The 14,990-nt window shown below is 34.7% G+C and overlaps 2 protein-coding genes and 1 non-coding gene across 3 annotated transcripts; 2 read left to right on the forward strand and 1 right to left on the reverse strand.

Moving 5' to 3' along the window:
• Positions 1-1,296: 1,296 nt before the first annotated feature.
• Positions 1,297-14,524, forward strand: ABCG37 (pleiotropic drug resistance 9). The gene is made up of 25 exons (XM_020372891.3): positions 1,297-2,133; positions 2,728-3,247; positions 3,691-3,814; positions 3,965-4,050; positions 4,224-4,308; positions 6,966-7,125; positions 7,212-7,288; positions 7,892-7,945; positions 8,041-8,131; positions 8,238-8,539; positions 8,625-8,906; positions 9,008-9,321; positions 9,625-9,785; positions 9,864-9,967; positions 10,366-10,516; positions 10,596-10,724; positions 10,898-10,971; positions 11,068-11,400; positions 11,494-11,784; positions 12,205-12,288; positions 12,411-12,544; positions 12,623-12,850; positions 13,039-13,210; positions 13,590-13,844; positions 14,183-14,524. The coding sequence occupies exons 2-25, from the start codon at positions 2,868-2,870 to the stop codon at positions 14,447-14,449; spliced, it is 4,338 nt and encodes a 1,445-aa protein (XP_020228480.1). The 5' UTR covers positions 1,297-2,133; positions 2,728-2,867; the 3' UTR covers positions 14,450-14,524.
• Positions 1,599-1,794, reverse strand: LOC114916573 (U2 spliceosomal RNA). Its single transcript, XR_003805130.1, has one exon. It is a non-coding gene; the product is annotated as a U2 spliceosomal RNA (small nuclear RNA).
• On the forward strand, positions 4,348-6,146 carry LOC109809551 (Nucleotide-diphospho-sugar transferases superfamily protein). The gene has a single exon (XM_020372889.3). The coding sequence runs from the start codon at positions 4,955-4,957 to the stop codon at positions 5,924-5,926; it is 972 nt and encodes a 323-aa protein (XP_020228478.2). The 5' UTR covers positions 4,348-4,954; the 3' UTR covers positions 5,927-6,146.
• Positions 14,525-14,990: the final 466 nt, after the last annotated feature.

The following is a 14,990-nucleotide window of genomic DNA, read 5'->3' on the forward strand; positions in this document are numbered from 1 at the left end:
GAGTTCTTTTGCACTTTAAATCTACCATAACCAAAGCAAATTATGGCTCATTGTCTCTAGTTTGGAGGCTCACTCTGTGGCTAGTCATACTTTTATGCAACAAAGTAAGGAACTACTCTATTTGGATTGTAATTTTTTATATTTTAATTTTTTGTTTTACACATTTTAAGTGATATTAATGATTTTTTTTCTTCATATATATTGTTATTTGATAATTAATATTTCTACTTCATGATCATATTTCTTTTTACCATACATATTTTGAGATATTAAATAGGAATATTTTAAACTTAATATAATATTAAATTTTTCTTTAAAAATGTGTAAAAAGTTTACCTAACCTATAACATTTTAAATCTTCGAAATTTTGTTCTCATTTCTACTGCTAGTATTGACATTTGATGTTCTTTCTTCTGTTTACAATATGTGATGGTCGAGGGTTGTGTCTGTGACATCACACTAATTATGATTTCATTAAAATTATTGACATAAAGTTTTTTAAACATTCTCAGTTTTTTTCCACTTATCACTCACAAATTATATAATCTGAAATCCAAAACACAACCAATTACTCACACATCCTTCTAAAATAAAGGGTAAAAGTGCCACTAATAAAGATATATTCTAGCTCTTGTAAAATTTAGAACAACTTGATTTATTGGTCCGGACTAGGATAAAATTTAGAACCTAGATTTATTGTTAAGCAATTACAACTTGATTGTGGGGACAGAACTAGATGAAGTAAACCTTGCCTGTCTGTTAAAATCCTTGCTTATTACTTATATAAAATGAAATTAAATATTGATTAATAAAAATTATTTAATAACACCCACCTAGCATATCAATATAGTTTAACTCTGAATAGGATATAGCGATTTTTTTTGGTGGAATTTAAGGTTAAAAGAATTGATTATTTTTTTTCATTTACAATTACATCTCAACAGTTTTATCCAGTTGTATAAAATAAAACCAAATTAAAGTATATATTTTATCCAATTGTATAAAATAAAACCAAATTAAAGTATATTTCGCACGAACAATGATCCTCGTATATGAAGTGTTGAGCAATTTACACATAATCTCATTGTCTAAAACTTATGCAGTATATACTCTTCAAGAAAATTTCAAGTGATAAATTAGTTTAAAAAAATTATTTCTTCAGAAATACATCCAACATAAGATTAGAGAAACATTTTAATTGTGACAATTCAATTTTTTTATATTATAATTAACAAATAAACATAAATAGATATTAAACTCAAAGTGAGATCATATTTATCAATTCTTTAAATGACAGAATCACCAGTCAAAACTGAAAAAAATATAAACAGAGTTATCAATGACAAATACTAGAAAAATAACAATTAAACCCATTGTTAATCAAAAGAATACATATAATTAAAATTTTGAAAAATCGAAAGAATATTGCAAAGACAAAATACAAAAAGAAAACTATGTAACTTAAATATGGGCCACATATTACTTGTAGAGTTCCATAGGAACAACATTCAACTAGAAGCACAAATGGGCCACTTATTACTTGTAGAGTTCCATAGGCCCAACATTCAACTAGAAGCACAAATTTTTGAAACTGTACCGTAGGGTGTGCTAGGCCCATGCAATAGTGCAACGCAAGGGCGACACTTGAGAGACCCAGTAGCAAGCTACTGTAATGGACTCTCCCCTTCAAAAAAGTAATTTAATATCGTGTGGACCAATGGCCCACATATCAGATATTAAACTGATAAGAACAGATACTACACTTGATCTTAGCCAAAAGGCCGAGAAAGGTATGAGTTGCAATGAGCTGAGATGTTCGTTTTATCATAAAACATCAAGTCATTGCTCTCTCTTCTCAAGGATGTGGGACTTACTCGTTAACACTTGAACATTGGGCGTCAAAATAACCTATAACCTATCTATCTATATTCCTGACTATTGCTCTCATTGGAACCTCAGATGACGGGTGCGGGATAAAGTAAAGATATCTATATTTTTATCCTTGCTGGTGCATAAAACTGGTGATCTTCAAGAGCGAGTGAATTGTAAAAATACAACAATTGAGTGGTTTTGATACTGATGTTCTTGCTGCGGTGGAAGAGAGAACTGATAATTTAACTTCTCCAAAATAAGGTTTGTAAACAATGTAGTTGTCAGGTTTAATGTGTAGAATGTTCAATTTACAATGACAGAATTACATATCATAGTTTCCACGTATCACCTTACAATCTGATAGTGTTATAATTTCACCTAATTCTAGATCAAGAGGGTAAAGGACCACTATATAATATAATTAATTTAGTTTAGACTTCCCCAACAGGACACTAAATTTTTATTATTAAACACCAATATATTCCACAAAATGATCCCTATTCACATTGGTGAGAAGAGAGCTGCACTCGTGTAAGATACCACATTAAGAACCCAGATCTTTTGTTGCTCATGTACAACAGACCAGAAACTTGTTATTTCACAAAATGAACTAGAAAAGGAATGAACCATGCCACTTTGATATATCCTTGCGTGCTCTAATTAAATTCTGCCCACGTATACCTACCTCTTTCTTAGTAAAATATTTTCAATCATGTCTCAGCATGGACTTTGGTTACTAACGTATATGTGAAAACTCAATTATAATAAAAATATAAATAAAAAAGGTTTGTAATTGTATTCGATCGTTTTCATTTGATACCTTAGCAGCATGTTCAATTTCCATTCACATGCCAGGGTAACACATGACATAATGCATTGCATCATCAACAAATATTGAAAACTGATCAGGGAACTTTCTATATAACGTCTGAAAGTGTAACACATCATGCATTCCACATATGTCCGACGTTTAAGCCTCTGAGTGTGGTGTTGAGATGGCTCAGCTGGCAGGTTCGGATGAGATAGAGTCTCTGAGAATTGAGTTGGCAGAGATAGGAAGGAGTATAAGGTCCTCATTTAGAAGCCATGCCTCCAGTTTCCGAAGCATCAACCCTGTGCAAGAAGTTGATAATGATGAGGGAGAAGCATTACAATGGAGTGAAATTCAGAGGCTACCCACCTTCGACAGAATCACTTCAGCTTTGTTTGATGTTTATGATGGCACGGAATCAGGTGAGAAAAATGAAGGGAAACAGGTAGTTGATGTCAGCAAGCTTGGAGCTCAAGAACGCCACATGTTCATAGAGAAGCTTATTAAGCACATTGAAAATGATAATCTTCGATTGCTGCAGAAACTCAGGAAAAGAATTGACAAGTAATCATTTCTCTTAGATTCTCTGTGTCTCTCTTTTACCCTCTTGGGGGAGATGTTTCACTGAACTTTATTGAATTATTAATCATTTTAGAAGTCAACTAAATTATTATTTATCACACTTCATCTAATGGCAAAAGCTACAATAGATGTCCAACTCAAATGGGATAGAAGTTGAATGGATGTCCCACATCATATACTGGGTGCGACTTATATATATATATATATTGGGTCTTTTTTGTTTCAAATATTTATTTAAGATGAAATCAAACAAATATTGGAAATTAGAAAGAGAAATCACATTCATTTATAACAGAAATATCCCTCGGCTTGCAAGTTTCATGTGTTGTCCACTACCTCTGAATATAATTATACATATTAGTAGTATCACATAATTTATAATGTGAATATGGTTAATATATTTATGTTTTTTTTTTGGACTGTAGAGTTGGTATTAAGTTACCCACAGTGGAAGTGAGGTATCAAAATCTTTGTGTGGAAGCAGAGTGTAAGGTAGTGCAGGGCAAGCCCATACCTACCTTGTGGAATACCCTAAAAGAGTGGATCTTAGTAAGTAACTAGTTTTTCCCCCTTTCTATGAATTGTAGCTAACTTTTCTATAAACATGAATATTTGGTTATAGGCCTTTTCTTTTTCTTTTCTGTTAATTATTTTGCTCACTGCCTAAGACACGTTCCCCTCCTCTTATTTTGTTGAAAGGACACCACTAAATTGTCAGTTCTGAAATCTCAAAATTCCAAGATAAGCATCATCAAAAGTGTCAATGGCATCATTAAGCCTGGAAGGTATGTTTTGCAAAGTTCAACACTGTTACTGTAGTAATAGTATTTACTGCAAGTTCTTATTAATTTTTGCATCATTTGGAAGTTGGAACATTTATTGATTGTATTTGATGTTACCTTATATTCAGTATGGTGTAAATTAATATGAAAGTAACACTAATTTCATTCTGTTGCAGGATGACCTTATTGCTTGGCCCACCAGCAAGTGGTAAAACAACATTATTGTTGGCATTGGCAGGAAAACTTAGCCATTCTCTCAAGGTTCTCATTCTCAGATCTTTTCTAGTAATTTATAAAATCCTTACTTAAATGAGAACAGGATGCACGCACCTGTAATTTTTAATGATATAACATCAAACAGTAGACTAACTCTCTCCGAATATTGGTGTTCAAAAGTGGCATCTAAATCAATAGGACACTTAATGTCAAAAGATTTATAGATCTTCGCTTAGATAATACAGATGAGTGACATCTAAGCAACAAATAAAAATAGAATTTGCTGCACTCTTTCAAAATAACAAAATATTTTATTTTAAACATTAATAAAAAAAATTATTTAAAACTAATAAAATCGTAAAAGAGTCGGTAAGTAACATATGAGACTCATAATAAAACAAATTTAGTATGTCAAAAAAAGTGTGATAGAATACGTGTAGTTAACGTTATCAAAATTTGGAACTTACATGCAGCAATGCATGCACACACACTCAAGATCAAATAACAAACGCCATAAATCAACCCGGATCTCATGGATTCATGTCTCCCCTTACATGTTGACACCATTTTCCCTTAAAATAACAACACTGCCACTTCCACTTGAGCACTATGGTATTGGTGCGTTAACACCAAACCCACTTCCCTTCACAAATCTCCAAACTTGAAAGTCCTTGAAGCACCTCACGCCACTATGACTCCACCAACAACAACCATCCTCATGCTCATCCTCATCCTCCTCGGCGCCACCTTATTCACCACCGTCTCAACCACGACACCACCAGAATGCAGCCCCACAAACCCAGAGACACAGACCCTCCGTCGCGACAAAGTAACCGTGCTCATGAGCGGGTTCTCGGAGTCCCGCATCCCCCTCCTCCAATCCCTGGCCGCCACGTACTCACTCTCCCCCATCGTATCTTCAGTCCTCATCCTCTGGGGAAACCCCTCCACCCCAAAACACGTCCTCCACCAACTTTCCCTTAACCTCTCTCTTTCCTCCTCCTCCATCTCCCTCCTCCCGCAACGCTCCGCCAGCCTCAACAACCGCTTCCTCCCCCGCAACCACATCGCCACCGACGCCGTTCTGGTATGCGACGACGACGTCCAGGTCGACTTGCACTCACTACACTTCGCCTTCCGCGTCTGGGAGCGGGCCCCACATCGTCTCGTGGGGCTCTTCGCGCGCTCCCACGACTTCGACTTGAACCGGAGGGAGTGGGTCTACACGGTCCGCCCCGACCGCTTCTCCATCGTGCTCACCAAGTTCATGCTTCTGAGCGCGCGCTACCTCTTCCTCTACACGTGCGGGGGCGGGGCCCGCATGGCGCGCGTGCGGGGGAGCGTGGAGGAGGTGCGCAACTGCGAGGATATTTTGATGAACTTCGTGGTGGCGGAGGCGACGGGGGAGGGTCCGGTGCTGGTGGGGGCTAAGAGAGTGAGGGATTATGGCGACGCGAGGAATGAGGAGGAGGATGGAGTGAGCAGTGTGGGACTGAGTGGGAGGAAGGGGGAGCATAGGAAGAGGAGAGGGTGGTGCATAGGAGAGTTTCATCGGGTGTTGGGGAGAATGCCTTTGAGGTATAGTTATGGCAAGGTTGTTGATTCTGTTGGGGAACAGGGGTTGTGCCGCAAAGGTGGCAAGTTGGTGTTTTGTGATCACTGATACACACATAATTATGAGATGTGCATTCAGTTATTTACTCACTAGATAGAGACCGGAGAAGAATGAATGTGTAACCCTTTTTTTTTTAAGTGAAGTTTCTTGTCTGTTTATTGTGTACAATTTTGGTAACTTGGTGATGTAGAACAAGTAATATCACATTGTAGATTAATAACACATTGTGTTGGACAAATTAATAAATTATTTTACCATTTGATACCTATCTTTAAAAAGTAATTTAAGATTGTAGCTTTTTTATATATAAAAAAATAGTACATATCTTATTAAAAATACCAAAATAACATTGTGTGAGCTAACGACCGTCAAATATTAAACTGATAAAATATTAAATTAATAATAAATTGATATTTCATTTTAACCGAAAGGCAAAGAAAACAAAAGCTTCTATATCGTTGAAGAGTCTCTCTTATAATATAAGCTCTGGACTGACCGTTCTCTCTTCTAAACTATATGGGACTGATAATTTTGACAACGGACACCAATATTTCCGAGCTTGTTTCTGCATAACACTGATAATTTTGAAAAATGAGTGAATTATAAAAGAAACAACAACTGGGTGGTTGAGAGTGACAATCTTTCTCTGCAGGGAAGAGAGAAACAATGGTTCCACTTCTCCAAAAATGAGTTGAACTTTCAATTTTTCCAGAGAAAAATCCGTGGACTCTCCTGAAACTAAATTTACTCAGAAAATTCAGATATATATATTTTTATATATATTGAATCCTTTGGCATTCCTACAAGAATTACATTCAATGCTCATTACTCACTACCAGTTGTTTTAATTTTTGACTTACTGCCATTTTCTATTCAGACTGATACAGTGATACTAATGAACTAGAGATGAAGCCATCCCAACAAGCCCACGACCATTCCTTACATTCTTTATGAAATTATTTATGCATGAGGCAGCATGATTTCAATGTTTGTTTTCAATTTATTTGACATTTAAAAAAAAAATTGACCAGTGTTTCAAGTTAAAAGGGCATTTTCCATGATTGTTGTGGTGCGTGCTTTTTGATAGGTTCAAGGTGACATTTCTTACAATGGACACATGCTTGAAGAATTCATTCCTCAGAAATCCTCAGCATATGTAAGCCAATATGACTTGCATATTCCAGAGATGACTGTGAGGGAAACACTTGATTTCTCAGCACGTTGTCAGGGTGTAGGAAGCCGAGCTGGTAGGTATTCTTAGTGTTAGTAAATTAGATAAATTTCATATATTGGCTCTATTGATGAGTGATGGATTTTGCCCCATGTGTGAAAGAACTCCTGATGGAAGTCAGTAGAAGGGAGAGAGAGGCAGGGATAGTCCCAGACCCTGATTTAGATGCATATATGAAGGTACTGAACACATCTTTGCGTTGTGCACCTCCAATTTTTGTTCAATTTTCCTCAATGGTTTAGCATAAATATCACAGTAACAAATAAAACTTAACTGTTTTAATTTGTTTACTATAAATAAATACAGCTTATTCTGTTTGTTCACGTGATAAAATAATAATTGTTGGAAAATATTTGACATAAATCAATTATTCTGCTATATTTTTGCAAAAGAACATTTGTTGGTCATGCAAACATGACAGCGAGGATGCACTCTTTAACAAAGTCAGCATGTCCATCTAACTAAACTTCAATATGTAAATAGAAGTTTTAAAAAATTCATTACATTGTGTTCTACAAACTTAGGGAAACCTGAAGTTAAAATTTCAATATGTTAACCAAATTATGGTTGTTTTAAACCTGACTTTCAGTTTGACAAGTGTCTATTGTTTTCGGACACAGTGAGGTCAGAAAAAACTTGCAAAAGTTATTTTTGTTTATAATGTTGATAGGATAATTGGTTCATGACTTTGTAATTCAAATTAGTCCTTCAAAAGTCTTTATGCAAATTTGTTGTCCCCATTCTTGATGATTATTACTCCAAAAGAAATGTTACTGGTACAGGCAACATCAATTAACGGACTAAACAGTAGCCTTCAGACAGACTACATTTTAAAGGTAGTGTACTCTCCACAAAGCTAGAGCCTCACCGGCTTGTCTACCATTTCTACTATGTTCAACTTTTGTTTATTGACTACTACAAAAACATACAGATTCTTGGTCTTGATATATGTGCTGATACATTGGTTGGAGATCCTATAAGAAGAGGTATATCTGGTGGTCAAAAAAAGAGGTTAACTACAGGTATTATTGGTATACTGTATAATAACAGCTTATCAAACTTATAGAATTTTAGAGCATTAGTTGATATATGGAGTGACCATAATCCTGATTCTGGAGTATTATACAGGAGAGATGATTGTTGGACCAACAAAAGCACTCCTTATGGATGAAATATCCAATGGTTTAGACAGCTCCACTACTTTCCAGATAATCTCTTGTCTTCAGCATCTGGTGCATATCACAGACGCCACTGCATTAATTTCGCTCCTTCAGCCAGCACCAGAGACCTTTGATCTCTTTGATGATGTCGTCTTAATGGCAGAAGGGAAAATTGTTTACCATGGTCCACGTGATTATATACTTGAGTTCTTTGAGGACTGTGGGTTCAGATGCCCACAGAGGAAAGGCACTGCTGACTTTCTTCAGGAAGTATGTTAAGCACTATTGTGTATATCTCCATTTCTAACATAGTATTTTTTAGATTTTGATTATTTGTAATGTTTGTAAAATCCAGGTTATCTCTAAGAAAGATCAAGCACAGTATTGGAGTAGCACAGAAAAACCTTACAGTTATGTTTCAATTGACCAGTTCATTAAGAAATTTACGGATTGCCCTTTTGGTCTAAAGCTGAAGGAAGATCTCTTGAAGCCATTTGATAAGTCTCAGAGCCATAAGAATGCCCTTGTATTTGGAAAATACTCATTAACAAAATGGGAATTATTTAAGGCTTGCATCATGAGGGAAATTCTTCTAATGAAAAGAAACTCTTTTGTCTATGTATTCAAATCAACACAGGTAATTTGTGTTTTTTATTTTCACTTTTATGCCTTTTTGTCATGATAACTATACCCAACTTCTCAAGTTTCTTAGTATTGTTGTATTCTTTATCCATGCAGCTTGTCATTGTTGCATTTGTAGCAATGACCGTTTTCATTCGAACACGAATGGCTGTTGATGTGGTTCATGGGAATTATTTTTTGGGTTCATTGTTTTATTCACTCATCATACTTCTTGTTGATGGATTTCCGGAACTCTCCATGACTGTATCCAGGCTTGCAGTTATTTACAAGCAAAAAGAGTTGTGTTTTTTTCCTGCTTGGGCTTATACAATTCCATCTGCTGTTTTAAAGATTCCACTTTCACTGTTGGAATCTTTCATTTGGACAACACTTTCTTATTATGTTATTGGTTACAGCCCTGAGATTGGAAGGTTAGTAAGGCTAATTTTCTTCCCAAATTTTTCAATCATATCTTTTTCGAGTAAAATAACAAACAAAACACTTTATACTCATCAAATCAAATACAAGAAGTTACTACATTTGAAGTTGCCTTTCTCTCTATAATTTCCACGCAATATGATATATTTACAATGATGCTATAGGCTACTTTGTTCTTGTATGGTGAAGACTACTTGGAGAATCTATAGGATCTAGTTGATTTGTACTGTCTCTTTACAATAAAAAGTGTTTGGGAATTTCTGGCATACTAAGTTTTCACTTGAATTTTTCTTCAGGTTCTTTCGCCAGTTCCTTATCCTATTTATCGTACACATGACTTCAGTATCCATGTTTCGATTCATTGCCTCAATTTGCCAAACTGTGGTTGCTTCTGTGACAGCTGGTACTGTGACCATACTAGTTGTTTTACTATTTGGTGGCTTCATCATTCCAAAACGTAAGAATTCAAAGCTGATTTACTTTTTAACAGGGAATTTTATTCAGAAGATAAAGTTTAGTTGCTTTTTCATTGCAGCATATATGCCATCTTGGTTGCGGTGGGGATTCTGGGTTTCTCCTTTGGCATATGGAGAGATAGGCTTAACTGTGAATGAATTTCTTGCTCCTAGGTGGGAAAAGGTAATCATGTATAACTCTTACTTTTTGTGCTTCAATTAACATACATTGTATGCAACTAAAAGTGGTGGCATAGCTACTCTTTACTTTTTTTATTAATGACATGACTTGGCTAGTTAACTTCATTTGGTCATAGGATAATTCAAAGGCTCAAATTAAAATACCTTTTTACCTCTCTTGCCTTCAAGAAGTTTTGTCATTTAGCTGAGAGTACTCAAATATGTGAAAGCCTACAACAAACTGTCATTGAAAATATTTCTTGTCTTCATTATCTAGTTACTTCAGCCTTTTCATCTTAGATCATATGTTATGTAGTTTTGGCAGCTCGGTGCAATGATAAAACTCCTCTTCTAGAAAATGTAACTTATCCAATCATTTTAATTTCTTTGTTCTTATTGAAGATGTCTGCAAACACAACATTTGGTCAGCAAGTGCTTGAAAGCCGGGGGCTAAACTTTGACGGTTACTTTTATTGGATATCGATTGCTGTCTTAATTGGGTTCACAGTGCTGTTCAATGTAGGCTTTACCTTGATGTTGACTTTCTTGAATTGTAAGTTCATCAATCACCATTTACTTATTAATGCTTTTAGACCTATATTTTAACCTTCACTTTGTCACTGTACCATCAGCTCCTGCAAGATCTCGAACTCTTGTGTCTTCGGAGAAGCATTCAGAGTTACAAGGACAGCAAGAAAGTGTTGGTGCTGACAAGAAACCTGTTGGTTCTCCGGTTGAAAGTACTAGAGAAACCAGAAAAGGTGAGTAACTGTCTTGTTCATGTTTTCTTTTTTTACTTATTTGGTTCAGGCTTAGCTAAACATAAATCTAGCAACGACATTTTCTTTTATAGTGATGTACTATTAAATGATATACATGCACACAAGTTTTTCTGTTAAAACCATGTTTGTCCATCATTTTTCTTTTTCTCCAGGAGGATTGGTTCTACCTTTCCAGCCACTGGCAGTAGCATTTCGTGATGTCCAGTACTATGTAGATACCCCTTTGGTAACTTCGATGATTTAAGCTATTGCTAGTTCTTACTTCTTAAGTATTTAGTTACATCCATGGACAAGGTAGGTGATTATATCATATTGAACGCAGGAAATGAGAAATAGAGGTTTTACTGAGAAAAGGCTTCAGCTCCTTGCTGACATCACAGGTTCATTCAAACCTGGCATACTAACAGCATTAATGGGAGTCAGTGGAGCAGGGAAAACAACTTTGATGGATGTTCTGTGTGGAAGAAAAACTGGTGGTATTATAGAAGGAGAGATTAGAATTGGTGGCTACCCAAAGGTTCAAGAAACATTTGCTAGAGTGTCAGGATACTGTGAACAAAATGACATACATTCTCCAAACATAACTGTAGAAGAATCGGTGATGTTTTCTGCTTGGCTTCGGCTTCCTTCTCAGATTGATGCAAAAACTAAAGCTGTATGGTTCTATCCTCAATGCAGCATTGTTATTTTCAAATTTTGAGCTTGTTCACTTGGATCAATTCCTCTTATGGCTTCCATTATTTTTCAGGAATTTGTAAATGAAGTCATTCATACTATTGAGCTTGAGGGGATCAAACATTCTTTAGTAGGAATGCCAAATATTAGTGGTTTATCAACTGAACAAAGAAAAAGGCTCACCATAGCCATTGAGCTTGTCGCTAATCCTTCAATCATATTTATGGATGAACCGACTACAGGTCTAGATGCAAGGGCAGCTGCAGTTGTAATGAGAGCAGTGAAGAATGTTGTTGGAACAGGAAGGACTGTTGTATGCACAATTCACCAGCCAAGTATTGATATATTTGAGGCATTTGATGAGGTATACTACAATCCCTTAATGTAGATTTTGCATATGTAATGAACCACTTTAGAGGTTAAACAATATGTACTTTTCCAGGACAATGTTTTATAGTTACAAAATCGTGTTACCGTGCAACATCTCAAAAGGACCCCTAGTACTTATTTAATGTTATCTACATCATATTTAGATAAAAAAACCTAAGATAAATTTGGGAGATAGGAATCCTAATATTATCACAATTACCTATAAACGCTTATTTACAAAGAAATAATGGGATTTAGGTGAGTAACTTCTAGTGTCCATGAAGCTATGGCTTGAAGAGAAAGTCTATACATTAGCATTTAAAATTCTTATTTTATTGTCCAATCTCTTCAAGGGATGAAACAATGCTAATTCATAGTTATACTAACAATTGTTCTTGTCTTGTAATCCTTTAAGCTTGTTCTCATGAAATCTGGAGGACGCTTGATCTATGCCGGCCCACTTGGGAAGCACTCAAGTAGGGTCATCGAATATTTTGAGGTCAGTTTTCTTCTATCATACCCAACTTCTTTTTCATCACCAATATTAGTTTTGCCACTCCTCTTCAGGAAACAAATGATTGATTGAATCTTGGTTTACACTCTTGCAACTTGTGTTATTAGAGTATACCAGGGGTGCCAAAGATTAAAGACAACTATAATCCATCAACATGGATGCTAGAAGTTACTTCAAGATCTGCAGAAACTGAACTTGGTGTAGACTTTGCCCAAATTTATAGGGAGTCAACCTTATATGAGTAAGTAATCACAAAGAATTTTACTTCTTGAAAGAAATTCCCTTTTAGTGGAGTATTTATTTACTCTTGTGAGTGCAGACAAAACAAAGAGTTAGTCGAGCAATTAAGTTCACCTCCTCCGGACTCCAGAGATTTGTATTTTCCAACCCATTTTCCACAAAACGGTTTGGAACAGTTTAAAGCATGCTTGTGGAAACAGCATTTGTCTTATTGGAGAAGTCCTTCATACAACTTGATGCGCATTGTTTTTGTGGCTGCCTCATCTCTTCTATTTGGGATACTGTTCTGGAAGAAAGGAAAGAAAATGTTAGTGACCATACTACTATTTTACTGAATTCTCCATTAACAAAAAAAAAGGAATATTTAAGATAAGTTTTCCTAATGTATCAAATGATCTTCATGTTGTAAAAGTAAAGCTGCATTTTAGTATGCTCCTAATTTTCTAGTCATGTTATTCTACTGAATGAAATTAAATTCTATTGCTTATTTCACAGAAATAGCCAACAAGATGTGTTCAATGTATTTGGGGCAATGTACTCTGCTGCACTCTTCTTTGGGATAATTAACTGCTCAACAGTTTTACCATATGTGGCAACAGAACGCACTGTTCTGTACCGTGAAAGATTTGCTGGAATGTACTCTCCCTGGGCTTATTCTTTTGCACAGGTTTGGTTCTCTTCAAATTATGGACTCACCATTCATTTTCAATTACTTTAAGGATAAAACTTGCATGTAGTAAGTCACTGTTGGTATTATTTTTTAATTATAATTAGAGTTTTATTTTGATAGTATGCGTTGACATATAATGAAATCTTTTATTACAATTGTTAATGAAGTGAAACTAATTCTATCTATCGTATTGTATCTAACTTATTTCTTTAATTTAATTCAATAACAAAATGTAGAAACCATCTTCTCTCCTAGCTAAATACTAGTATCTTATTTTCAATTTCACTACAATTGGAGCACATTAAGTATTGCAATTTATGTTTTGAGGTTACTCTTCCAATAATTTTAGTGTAACTTGGATTTAATTCTTTTGTAGGTGCTAATTGAAGTTCCCTATTTATTCATTCAAGCTGCTGTATATGTGATAATCACATATCCTATGTTGGGCTACGATTGGTCTGCTTATAAAATATTTTGGTCATTCTTCAGCATGTTCTGCAACATGTTATACTTTAATTACTTAGGGATGCTCATTGTTTCATTGACGCCAAATGTTCAATTGGCTTCTATCGTGGCTTCATCTGCATACACGATGCTCAATTTATTTTCTGGGTACTTTGTACCACGACTAGTAAGTTTCCTAAATTGCTATTTTGTTATGTTATATTTGCATGCATGGCAAGTATACATATATGTTCTTTTGGTACTGCAAGCAAACATGTTAGAGTACTTATTAAGAAATTAAATATAAAATAGGTTAAATAAACAAATGCTTTTCATTTTTGACAAAAAAAAAATTAATATGCACTTCTTTTTCTTATAATCAATCATTGAGCTATTGCAATTTTAACCTTTCTAACGCATAAATACATAGATGGTGTAAACATTATAAATGATAAGTTCATAATAGCTGAATTGTTTTTTTATATTGCTTGAAATGTAACACTGAAGATGGTTTCCTCATTGCAGCAAATTCCCAAGTGGTGGATTTGGATGTATTATTTATGCCCCATGTCTTGGGCACTGAATGGGATGCTTACTTCACAATATGGAGATGTCAACAAAGAAATAAGAGTCTTTGAAGAAAAGAAAACTACTGCCAAATTTTTGGAAGATTATTATGGGTTTCACCATGATTTTTTAGATGTAGTTGGTGTGGTTCTCATTCTCATCCCCATTGTTTTTGCTTTTCTATTTGCTTATTGCATTGGAAACCTCAACTTCCAGAGGAGGTAAAATTATGTAACTTGTAGGATATCGATAATGTTAATACAATTATGGTTTTGGTGAAATAAATCAATTTCTTGCAAATTTTATTATACAAGTGAATGATTAGTAACCAAAATAAAATGCAAAATGCGTCCATGCATCATAGTTTACTTCATCCATGATATCAGAGTCTCACCCAGTCATAAAGGGCCCAGCCTAACAATCAAATAAATTCGGTCCGTGATAATATCAGGCCCAGTCCAGTATACATTTGCTATAAAAAAATTGAGTCTTTGCTTTAATTATGTGATTAGTTAATTTATTAAATAAATATAATAAAATGATTTTAAATTATTTTTACTAACATCATAAATAAAATATTTTTTTTATTACTCCATGTATTACATTAATATACTTCAACAATATTTTGCATTTTTACATTATAGGAGATTTAAGTTTTATAAAAAAATCAAAAATTATTAAATATACTTTTATTACAATTTTGTTTTTTCGTCATTAACATCAAAAATTATTTCTTGCATTTATAAAAGGATTAATATAAAAATCA

The sequence above is a fragment of the Cajanus cajan genome, chromosome 5 (genome assembly GCF_000230855.2).
Source record: "Cajanus cajan strain Asha chromosome 5, NIPB_CcT2T_4, whole genome shotgun sequence".
Classification (NCBI taxonomy): Eukaryota; Viridiplantae; Streptophyta; class Magnoliopsida; order Fabales; family Fabaceae; genus Cajanus; species Cajanus cajan.

Bases quoted from the DNA above. Each gene is read 5' to 3' on its own strand.
- ABCG37 (XM_020372891.3), top strand. From the start codon at position 2,868: ATGGCTCAGCTGGCAGGTTCGGATGAGATAGAGTCTCTGAGAATTGAG. The intron at 13,211-13,589 runs GTTTGGTTCTCT...ATTCTTTTGTAG, and splicing joins GGGCTTATTCTTTTGCACAG to GTGCTAATTGAAGTTCCCTA. The intron at 13,845-14,182 runs GTAAGTTTCCTA...TCCTCATTGCAG, and splicing joins GGTACTTTGTACCACGACTA to CAAATTCCCAAGTGGTGGAT.
- LOC109809551 (XM_020372889.3), top strand. From the start codon at position 4,955: ATGACTCCACCAACAACAACCATCCTCATGCTCATCCTCATCCTCCTC.